The 12,272-nt window shown below is 40.7% G+C and overlaps 1 protein-coding gene across 1 annotated transcript; it reads right to left on the reverse strand.

Moving 5' to 3' along the window:
• Positions 1-10,918: 10,918 nt before the first annotated feature.
• LOC120077055 lies at positions 10,919-11,356 on the reverse strand. The gene has a single exon (XM_039030900.1). The coding sequence runs from the start codon at positions 11,354-11,356 to the stop codon at positions 10,919-10,921; it is 438 nt and encodes a 145-aa protein (XP_038886828.1).
• Between the last annotated feature and the right edge of the window lie 916 nt (positions 11,357-12,272).

Here is a 12,272-nt window from a genome sequence, read left to right on the forward strand (position 1 = left end):
ATTAAGTTTTATTTAATAATTAATTTATGAAATTAATTAATTTTTCATTTTTAAAATCAAATAGATTTTTTAAATCAAAATTTTATTTTTAGATAAAATTGAAAAATTGGAAAACTAAAACACTTAAATGGAAAAATGGTTTTTTCTATTATCCATCTTTGAACTAGCTCACACATGAAGCAATACATTTGCCTTGTCTTCTCCAAGCATGAGTTGCAACTCATGCAGCTCTTCTCTTTGCATTTGATCTGCAATATAATGAGAAGATTGAAGTGAAAATCGGGCATGCAATCAAAAGAGTTTTGAGAGAAAAACTGGTTTGAAGAAAGGTTCTTCAACCTTGTTGCAATAGTTAGCTTTTCTCCTTCAACCCTTGATTCAAGCTTGTTTTGAGTCCCACACTCAATCTAGAGCACCAAGAGAATAGTGAGAAATATCTTGAGGTGGTCTACAACAAGATAAGGAGAAGATTGCAGCTAGAGAAGAAGCTTTGAAGAAGTTCTACAAGAGGTATGTCTTGAAACCTATTTTTCTATAGAAGCATGCTTTATATTATGCCAAAATTAGTGAATTTGAGTGCTTAGATGATCCTCGTGCTTCCGCTGCTGTTGATACAATCCTGCACCTATCATGTCATCCTCACCTTCATTTCAGCTTGCCCATACAGGTGTCATGCGAGTTATCTGACTACGAGCAAGGCTCATACTCCAGGCTCCACTTACTTTCTACAAACCGTTTTGCTGCAAAAGAAAGCACGAGTGTCGTGCTCACCTCTAGCTACTTTGGATTGTTCATGAAAGAGGAGTGTTGTCCTAGCTTTATTCTTTTTCATTGATTTTTTTTTTGCATACATATAACGCACACACATACACATTCTCGTAACAGTTGCTTACAATGATACATAGAGAAATCAATCCAGCATAACAAAAAGAAACTAACCTAACAAAAGGGAATTCAAACCTAACTGCACAAAAGAAACAAACTAAAATAAATTGAATTTTGTGGAGGAAAACAAGAAAGAAGGAACATGAGACTCCCTTACAGTGTCAGAGCATCATTGTCAACTTCTTATTTGTCACCATTGATGATGGGATCTTGCTCCTCATTGACTGGGTCCTGGAGAATATGGTTTGAGAAGGTAGTAACAACAAGGCAGAAGCCAGGATGGGCAAAGTTGAGAAAGCGCCAAAGCGCATCATCCCCCGCGTTAGCATAAGTCCAATAAGCACAGGTTTGCATCATAAACTTCTCAAACTGGTCAGCCAAATAACCTACCACTGCAGAAGCATAAACTGATGAGGCATTGACTCTGGTCGGCTGACGAGAAGGTCTTGCAGCTGCATCACTAGTCGCAGAAGTTGGAGGGACAGGAGCAGTGGAAGGGGGAGGGCCATGACTTGCTGATTTAGAAGTGGGGATTGGATCTTGCTGACGTAGACGCAGAGGTCCCATGATCCTTTTCAGGCGAGGAGAATAGATGTCCTCTCATCTTGGGGCCACATTCGATCATCTCTTAATTGATAATTCCCTCCAAGTTAATAGGAAGGATTTTCCGAATGCTAAAAAGGAGCATGATCTACTTCAAAGAGATGGTCGTGTCATGGGTAGTTGGCATAATCTGATGCTTAATGAAATAGAGCAGATCTCCAGCATATCAAGGTGCAGTACCATGTGGAAGAGAGCATCCATTCGGCCAGAAACCTCAACTGTTCATAATGCTTTATTAGCCTATTCGTCAGATGGAGCATACATCCTCATAAAACTTTTCTCCTCCTCATCAAACAGCCAGTAGATGGAATTAATAGTCGGAGGAGAGAAGTCCACCTCCACCTCTCTCACCATGAAAATGCTTCTTTCAGGCTACATTCCCAAATACAACTTCCAAATAAGGGCACTATTGGTTAGTAAGGGTTGTTCGGCCAAGTCTTCCTACGCATATTCAACCTTCACAGAGAAGCCATTCTCCTAAAAAACATCTCTACCTTTGAGGACCTCCATCCTCTGGGCCAACTCTTCCTCATCCACTTCCATAGCCTCCTTAAAGATTCATCACTGGATGATATTATAATCCTCGAGGCGTTTCTTCTCGACTCTTTCACTTCTGTCTTCTCTTCTCTCTTATTAGCCATTCTCTTGTTTGTGACCTAGTGACTCTCACGGGAGTCACCTCTTAGGCACGAATTGCCTGGTTTCTTTTTCTTGGCTTTCTTCCTCATCTTCGAAGTCATTTTACTCATCTCTTGTAGGTCTATGTTCCTAGACCTCATACATGAAAAGGTCATCAAAGTCTTCCTCTTCTTTTTGCTGGAAAGCTTCTACGGCCGCATCATCATTAGGCCGTGTTTCAGCTGTAGCCTCTATTGTTCGCTACGATGCATCATATCAGCCTCTGTTGACTGCTTTCTACTACTTTTCATTTTCTTGTCTTCTTTTGCACCTAACAACTTGATATTTTGACTTTCTTTCCCACTCAATCGTGACGTTCTCTATATCTTTCCTTATTTTTTCTTCCATATCCTCTTACTCCTTCCTTTCAGCTTCTCCATTTCTTCTATTTTCTTTTTCATTCTCCACCAGAGCTTGTCTCAAAATCCTCTCAGCCTCCTCATATCGTTGATCTATCCAGTACTTCTAGAGGCATTCATCTATTGTACGCACAAATTGTTTCATTATTTCCTTCCATTCTTCCTCAGATAAAACAGAACTAAAGGAACCACCCTTTTTTCGGTCTTACATGTTCGAAAAAGTCGAGGAATGAGAGGATTGTGTTTCTGTACCTTTTTCAGCAAAAACAATAGCCTCCAGTTGTTGCGAGATAAGATCCTCGTCATATAGGGCCGCCATCTTGTAGTGGCCATCTGTCGGATTTCCCTCCACCAAGCCTTGGAACGATCCCGTGGTTCAGCGGGCTCACACATGACTGATCGGGATGTGGATCCTTCTCTCGATCTTCTTGATTTCACCTCTAATGAGGGTTTTTTTCGTCGTTATTAACGATTGCAAAGAGGGCGACATTACCTGCACTGCACGCCGTGTGAATTCAGACGGTAGGGTAGGGCTTTGAAGGCACAAGGACCTCCACCTAATATACATTCTTTCTGCTGATGAGGGATGATCCTTCATAGCTACTTTGGTAGGCTTCTCCGTTGTTGAGAGAGGAGAACCAGAGAAGGAAGAAGGGGAACTTGGATGAAGTTACGAGAACTGTCGCCAATCGAGAGAGTGGACTCTTTTGGGTAGGTCAAACGACAGGTGTGGAATAAATGGAGTTAGGTCAACCTATTTATAGGTAGTTATGGCCCACTCAATTGAAGCAACATCACCTTATTCTACTTTCACCTATTGATGGGGCCACATCACTTCGTTTGATGTGGGCGTAGTGGCCATCTCTCTTAATATGTGCACAAAGTAAAAAGTTTAGAAATTCATCCAATTGAATAAACGCTCAAGTAGGTTTTCAGGTTGAGATGGTCCCTGCAATCATTTTAAATACCTCTTCCTTAGACAAAACCAACCTCGACAGAGTTCGTCCATAGATCAGATGCAGACTCAGTACCTGTCTCTTATACACATCTAGATGTGTATAAGAGACAGCCTATACATTGGGGCTTATACTCATTCCAATTCTACAAGAGAAATAGAAACCTTCCCTTTATTCACCATCTCTCCTCAATATACTTTCACTATTTGTCTGTTGACTTTGAAAATGTGGTCATTGTCTCGCAGTTCCATAGCACCATGTGAAAATATTTTATCGATTGTGAATGGTCCTGACCATCTGGATTTCAGTTTTCCCAGAAAAAGTCTCAACCGAGAATTGAATAGCAAAACTTGTTGCCTCTCCTCAAACTTAGTTGGCTTGATCCTTAGGTCATGGTACCTTTTCATTCTTTCTTTACTTGATAATGCAGTTTCTCCAATTCATTAAGTGATCTCGTAAGCTTGATAATGCAGTTTCTCCAATTCATTTAGCTGTATCATCCTCCTGTCTTTTGCTTATCCCAGATTTAGGTTCAACTTCTTAATTGCCCAGTAGGCCTTGTTTTCTAACTCTAATGGCAAGTGACATGCTTTTCCAAATATGATTTGGTATGACAACATACCCAGTAGAGCCTTAAAAGCTGTTCGGTGAGCCAGGCACTTCATCAAGCCTTAATGACCACTCTCTTCTTGATAGATCTACTAACTTCTCGAGAATGCTCTTGATTTCTCTATTTGAGAGCTCGACTAACCCATTATTCTGGGGGTGGTATGTTTTAGCTACCCGTTGCTTGACTTTGTATTTCTATAGTAGGTTTGCCATAGTTTTATTAATGAAGTGGATTCCTTCATTGATGATTAGTGTTCTTGGCGTGCCATATCTATAGACGATGTTATTGAAAAGAAATTTTCTCACAAATTTAGCATCATTTGAAGCGGTTTCCACAACTTCAATCCATCTGGACACATAATCTACTGCTAACAAGATGTATGAATTTCCAAAGGAGGGTGGAAATGGCCCTATAAAGTTTATTCCCTAAACATCAAATATTTCCACTTCAAGGATATAATTCATCAACATTTCACTCTGAGCTGTCAAATTGCCTATTCTCTGGCATTTTTCACATAGTTGTACGAACTGATGAGCATCTTTTAACAGTGTTGGCCAAAAGTACCCGCATTACAATAATTTGGCTACTGTTTTTGTACTCGCGAAATGACCTCCGTAAAGAGCTTTATGACATGCCTCCAAAATAACGGGCACTTATTCTTCTGCAATACAGTGATGCATGGTTAATGCGATGAAATAATGGTGTATAATGCGATGGTGGTATATGCGTTGTGCATGCAAGTTTTTCTAGCAAAATCCAAGTATAAATTCTACTAGGTTGCCTGGTAAGCCCAAGGTCGAATACAGGGACTATGGAGACAGTATGCGATGGTGATTTCAGATCTCTTTAGGTGACAAATAAAACAATGTGTTGGTTGGTATGTTTGTTTAATGTATAAATTCTATGCAGCAGAATTGAGCAAAGAGTTAATAACATGAAAGTTACAATGAGTATGCGGGGGAACTGGCTGAGAAGGGATTTAGCTAACACTTCCTAAGATTGCGTTCACATTACGTGATCATGCTACACATATACAACAACAAGTCATCTCTGAATGCAAATGCTATAGCTCTTAGTTTTAGAACGCATGTGATGTATGCGATGATGTCTATAGGACTTATGTCTAAGCCTCTATTCTTGTTTATGCGATGATGGATGACACACACATACACAGGCGACCGCATACTACCATAACCTATTTCTAGGGTGCATGCGATGCATATTAACAAACAGAACTTATCTCTAAGTCTCTATCTCTTGCTTATTCAGATCTAATCTTTCTTTCTCAAGTCTAGATTCTAACTTAGCTCTCTCAAGTCTAGGTTCTTTCTTTAGACTCTCTCTCGAGTAGCTCTAAAGGGGTGATGGGCATATGCATAAGACAAGATGATCGCATACAATGAAGATCTTAGGACATGTTAGCTAAATGCTTCTTAACCCATTCGAACGTTTAGTTACTCATGCGTAATGTAAAGAGAATGAACAGGTGTAGAGATGCAAATTCTATTTTATAAATGAAATCAAGATACAGAATGATAATGGAAAGTAAAGATAGGGAGCCTGGTAGCAATTTCTTGCTTCCCTAGGCTTTTACACTGTTTTTCTCTACTCTGCTCGAAAGAATATTCTTGCTCTCATAAGAGTCGGCCCGCTCTCTGTTCTCAACGCCTCCTGACATTCTCTCGAGCTGACTAGGAATGATTTTCTGGCATCTTCTCCCTTCTCTCGCCTCCGCCTTCTAAGTGTAAGAAAACTATGAACTAAGGCAAAGTATCTTCTGTATGGTGAACTCTCTATATGGCTTAGGTGGCAATGGAACCGAACTCTTTTAACGAAGGTGGCCTTCGGTATTTATAGAGCTTCAGGGTGAAGAGCTTTTTCTCTCAAATGATTGCACTGATGGGATGTCATTAATTCTTTGTTTGATGTGCCGATTAATTGTCACCGAAAAGTTGAGTGTACTTGCTACAGTGTGTCGTTAACGACTTGTCAACTAAATTTGGATTCGACCGTCATCAGCTTTCTGTCCCATCGTGATTTATTAAGCTTTCACAAACGTATATGATCGCATAGCCTTGTGGTCACAATCTCTTAATGCGCTCAGACGTTGAATTCCTTAGATCGCAACTCTGCCTTGCTCCAACGCATTTTTCTACACAAAATATGTAAATTAGCTGCTTTAATGCAATGGACGCATGCGATCACAATGTTCTAAACTTAATGCTTTTGGACACGATTTTATATATTTTTACCGTCGCAATCCTACATTGTTTTATATCTTTACGCTGTAATAACGTGCATTTCTGCTCGTTATCACACCCCCAAATTTAAAACAATGCTTGTCCTTAAGCATAAACTAAAGATTTTCTCTAGAAAGTCGACCGCCTTTTTCTTTCCTAGATTTCTCGAGGTTGCCTTATTCAAATCCTATGTACCAAAATCTCCTTAATTCCTATCCAGGTCTCTTCTTAAAATATTTCTAAAATATAGGGACCACAAGTTTAACCTTCAAAAAGACTTTACTAGTTTCCAGAACATCACATGATTTATTTCATAATTTTTTTTTCAACTGGGGTGTTTTTAAATGATATTTTATCCTTGCGTAGTTTAGATATTCTTTCTATGACCTTGCGCTGATCCAAGTGCCTAGCCTTCATTTTGGCTTGCCCCCACGGGTGTCATGCGAGCATCCAATTACGAGCAAGGCGCTCTTTCTCAGTCTAAACTCATGCCCATTTGGCAGCGGAATTGTGATCATTTTATTTATGCGTTGATCACGATTCCTATTGGCTTGCCCTCACGTGTGTCATGCGGGCATCCAACTACGAGTAGGATCCGATCGCAATGTTATGATTTTGTTTTTTTTTTGTATAGAGATCTAAAAGTAGCAAGGTTGAAAATAATTACCGCACCCCCAAATTTAAATGCAGCATTGTCCTCATTGCTAAAAAATTGAAAGAATTCATGCGATGCTCTTAGGAGATTTTGTAAAAGTCGGTTTGAAAGAAAGTTGGTGGACCACTAACTTCTAAAAATATTTCATGAATTGACTCTTCTCAAATTAAGTTGACTCTAGTGCATTGTGATGAAAAATAGAGGCATGCATTTCATCATTGAAATCATAATTGGCAAGGAAAAACAATGCGGTGACTTACTAAATTAACCAATGTTTAATGAGTGCGCCGACTAAAGAGGATGCGATGATAAAATTATCAAAGTTAAACTGAGATGCGAGAGTGCAAAATTTGGAATAAACAAAGTCAAGGAAAGATACAACCCCAAAATTTGCTCTGTCGCCCGCATTATTTGTGATCGCATCCTTCTTTGCGGCGAGCCAATTTCTTCGATTGTAGTGGTTGAATGAATAGTCGCGTCTTTCATGTAGTTCCTCCACAATCGTTCACCACGATCGTTGCAAAGAAAACATCGAGAGGGTCAAATAAAAGACAGAGTTAACAAAATTTTTCCTCGCCTTTTTTTTTATGCAAAGGATGAAATGATGACTATAAAGAGGTAGAATTAAGTTCATGAATTGAAGGTTTCAAAGGATACTTGACAAAAATTGCGTCCCTGATGAAATTGAATCGTATGATTGTGCAGGGACTGCCCACTTCTTCTTCAGTTAGAATTCCTCAGGTACATGGAGGTGTTCTCGCAGTGCAAGTCTTCTCCGTGATATATTTTGACTCTTTGCCCGTTGACTTTGAATGCGTTGATCCTGTCCTCATTGGATAACTCAACCACTCCATGCGGGAATACCTCTCTGATTATAAAGGGTCCGGACCAGCGTGACTTTAATTTACCGGGAAAGAGTCGCAGCCGCCAAATCTGAATAATAAGACCTTTTGTTCGACTTGGAGATTCTTCTCGCATAATTGTTTGTCATGCCAACGTTTTGCACTCTCGTTGTAGATTTTGGAATTCTCATATGCATGAGTTCTCCATTCATCAAGCTCGACCAACTGAAGTTTCCTTGCTTCCCCTGTGGCCTTTAAGTCAAAATTAAGCTTTTTCACTGCCCACAATGGTTTATGCTCTAGCTCAAGTGGTAAATGACATGCCATTCCGAACACTAGCGCATACGGGGACATGCCTATAGGTATCTTATAGGCGGTCCTGTATGCCCACAAGGCATCATCCAGCTTCATTGCCCAATCTTTTCGTGAAGGTTTTACCACCTTCTTTGATATCAGCTTGATTTCCCTGTTGGACACTTTAGCTTGACCATTTGTTTGTGGATGGTATGCGGTGGTCATTTTATGGAGGATATTATATTCGAGTAGCAAATTGTTGACGATGTGATTAAAAAAGTGAGAGCTTTCATCACTTATTATGGCACGTGGAGTGCCAAAACGGGTGAAAATATTTTTCCTTAAGAACTTGGAGACTACCGCCACATCACTTGCAACACACGATATCGCTTCTACCTATTTGGAAACGTAGTCGACGGCCAATAAAATGTATTTGTGACAATTTAATGGTCGAAATGGTCTCATGAAGTCTATGCCCCAGACGTTGAATAATTCCAATTCTAAGACAATGTTCATGGGCATCGCATGCTTCCATGAAATGTTTCTCGTGCGTTGGCATCGGTCACATTTCATTGCATAGTCTCTTGCGTCCTTAAATAAAGTTGGCCAAAAATATCAACTTTGTAGCACCTTTGCTGCTGTGCGTTGGCCTCCAAAGTATCCTCCATATGGCGAGTCATGGCATTGTGATAGTATGCGTTGGTGAGTAGCGTCTGGTACACATAGGCGCAAAATATGGTCTGATCCCCTCTTATAAAGATTTGGCTTGTCCCAAAAATATGTTCTACATTCATGTCTGAGCCCCCTCTTCTAGTGGGCTGTGTAATCCTCAGGGAATTGTTTGCAAACCAGAAAATTGACCACGTCCGCATACCAAGGTAATTCTTCAATTTTAAATAGTTGCTCGTCTGGGAAAGTTGTGTTCACCTCTGACTGGTTACGGTCAACTTCTGGATTTTCTAATCTGGATAAATGGTCCGCAACCTGGCTTTCCGCCCCCTTGCGATAAATGATTTCCATGTTGAATTCTTGAAGGAGGAGAACCCATCGAATCAATCTCGGCTTCGCATCTTTCATTGTCATCAAATATTTTATCGTCGAGTGGTAAGTGTGAATGATTACTTTAGTTCCCAGCAAATAAGCTCTGAATTTTTCCAACGCAAATATCACCGCAAGCAATTCTTTTTCTATGGTAGTGTAATTTGTTTGAGCAGGGTTCAAGGTTTTACTCGCATATGCGATGGGGTGTAGCATTGTTTTCTTCTTTTGCACTAGCACTGTCCCCATCGCATAACCGCTTGCGTCGTACATTAGTTCAAAGGGTTGTGTTCAGTCCGGTGCGATCAACACAGGTGCAGTTATTAATGAGTTCTTCAATATCTTGAATGAGACATTAGTCATCGAAGTCAAACGTTCTTTTTGCCTCCAGTCGCGCACTCAATGGTCATGCAATCTTTTAAAAGTCTTTCACAAAACGTCGATAAAAGCCAACATATCCTAAGAAGCTCCTGACAACCTTCACATTTGCTGGAGGTGGGAGCTTTTCAATCGCCTCAATCTTCACCTTGTCCACCTCCAGCCCATCCTTGGAGACTTTGTGCCCAAGCACAATACCTTCCTTCACCATGAAGTGACCTCTTTCCCCATTTAGCACAAGGTTCGTCTCTTCACATTTTTTCAGTATCTTTTATAGATTGTTGAGACAAACTTCGTATGTGTGCTCATACACGAGAAGTCGTCCATAAATTCATACAGTATCTTCAAGATCTCAGAAAAGATGGCCATCCTACACTCTGGAAAGTGCTCAGGCACACTGCATAGACGCAGAATGACATGCGTCAAAATGAAAATGTTCCATAGAGGAGGTGAATTTGGTTTTCTCTTGATCTTCAGGAGGCAATCATGATTTGATTGTAGCCGACATATCCATCCAAGAAGAAGTAATAACATTTCCTGCTAGGCGGTCTAGCATCTGTTGAAAAAAGGCAAAGGGAAATGATCGCTTCTTTGTCTCTGACATTCTGTAGTTTTGGACGATAGTTCATGCAAATCCACCAGCCAGTGACGGTCCTCATCGGTATTAGTTCATTGTTTGCATTTGGGACTATCGCCATCCTTCCTTTCTTTGGCACACATTGCACGAGGCTGACCCACGTGCTGTCGGTGATTGGATAGATAATCCCTGTGTCCAACCACTTGATTATCTTCTTCTTCACGACCTCCTTCATTGTATGGTTGAGTCTGCGTTGATGTTCGATTGATCCTTTTTGGTTGTCCTCGAGACGTATCCTGTGCATGTAATATGCAAGGCTGATTCCTCTAATGTCTGCTAGTGTCCAATCAATTGCTTTTATGTACTTTTACAGGATGCTCAACAGCGCACTCTCTTGATCTTCATTAAGTGCAGAGGAAATTATTACTGGTAGCGTTTCATTCTGCCCCAGAAAAGCATACTTCAGGTGGTTTTGAAGGGTTTTCAGCTCTACTGTCGGTGGTTGTTCCAAGGATGGTTTTTGTGTTTTTCTTTCTTCATTCATTGTCAGCTTTTCTTCTTTGGTTATTGTTTCTGTGATCACATTGCAGGCTAATATGGATGCGGTCGCATCCTCATCTTCATTTTCATCTTCAGAATTTTCTTTTTCATCTAAACTGAGTTCATCATCGGACTCAGTGAGGTCTTCTTCTTCCGGATATTTCATGGCTCTGATAATATAAAACCTGAGCTTCTTTCCATTCATGCTCAGTGTGCTCTCCCTTGTACACATCAATCTGAGCGCGACCAGTGGATAAAAATGGTCATCCCAGGATGATGGGTACATCCTTATCTGCTTCATAATCCAGGATGATGAAGTCTGCCGGTAATACAAATTTGTCAATCGTGACCAGGATAAGGGATTTGTCAGCTAGCTGGAGAGTCACCGTCATGGGTGCCAGCTGCCTCACATTCAGCTGCTTAAAAATTGAGAGGGGCATCAAGTTGATGCTGGCCCCGAGGTCGCGAAGCGCTTGACCAATGTATAACCCTCCAATTGAGAAGGGTATTGTGAAACTTACAGGGTTGCGCATTTTCAGTGGAGTTATGGATTTAGAACTTTGTGTCAATGCCACCATTGCAAACTTACCAGTACTTCTTTTCTTCGTCACCATGTCCTTCAGAAACTTCGCATACTTTGGCATCTGTTCAATCACTTCAATGAAAGGGATGTTGATATGCAAATGTTTCAGCATGTCCATGAAGCGTTGATACTACACTTCATCATTTTTCTTCTTTTTAAGTCTCTGGGGAAATGGTGGTAGCTGTATTTTCACGATTCCCTGTTCTTTCGGCTTTGAAGTGGACGCAATCTCCAGTTCCATCGTCTTCTGTTCTTTTGTTTCTTCTTAAGTCAACGGGGTCTGAGGTTCCATCGCAATTGGGGTAGTCTGGCTAGGCTCCTTCTTTTTCTTCGCCACTGTCTTTTCGCTTCGCAATGTCACAACTTGACAGTGCTCTTTTCCCGTACTCCTTGGGTTGCGCGAGAGCTCTGTTGAGCTCGACAGTGCCCCGGTCTACTTTTGAGTTCGCCCGTAATCTGTCCTATATGAATTTCAAGATTGCGAATGGACGTCGCTTGATTCTGAGGCACTGTTTCATTCTTTTCAATATATTGCTTCAGTAAGTTCTCCAAGGATGAAGATTGCAACGTCTGCGAACTGCTGGCTTGATTTTTCATTTGATCGTTTGTTCACGGGAAAAATCCTTGTGGCCCTTCATTTTTCGCCATTGGTTGAAATTTTTTTTGATTTTTCCACGCGAAGTTAGGGTGGTTTCTCCACCAAGGGTTGTAAGTATTGGAAAACGGATGATTCTTCACGAAATAGATAGACTATGGGTTCCTCGGACACTCTTCCATTGGATGGCCTTCATCGCAAGTAGCACAACTTACGATCGTTTGGTCGATTGCATTGACCTGCCCCCTATGTGTTCCTGGGCTGCTGATTATGATTCCTTGTATCAAATTCATCATCACATCATTTGATTTTGCAGGGATGTGATGGCCCCATTATTTGCGTCGCTATCTTTAATTCTTAGTCTTTGATCGTTTTCTCTCCAGTCTTCATGATTTTTCGAAATGCGATCAAGTATATTCTAGCCTCGTCGTATGTTTTA

Source organism: Benincasa hispida, chromosome 1, assembly GCF_009727055.1.
Source record: "Benincasa hispida cultivar B227 chromosome 1, ASM972705v1, whole genome shotgun sequence".
Taxonomy (NCBI): domain Eukaryota; kingdom Viridiplantae; phylum Streptophyta; class Magnoliopsida; order Cucurbitales; family Cucurbitaceae; genus Benincasa; species Benincasa hispida.

Bases quoted from the DNA above. Each gene is read 5' to 3' on its own strand.
- LOC120077055 (XM_039030900.1), bottom strand. From the start codon at position 11,356: ATGGACATGCTGAAACATTTGCATATCAACATCCCTTTCATTGAAGTG.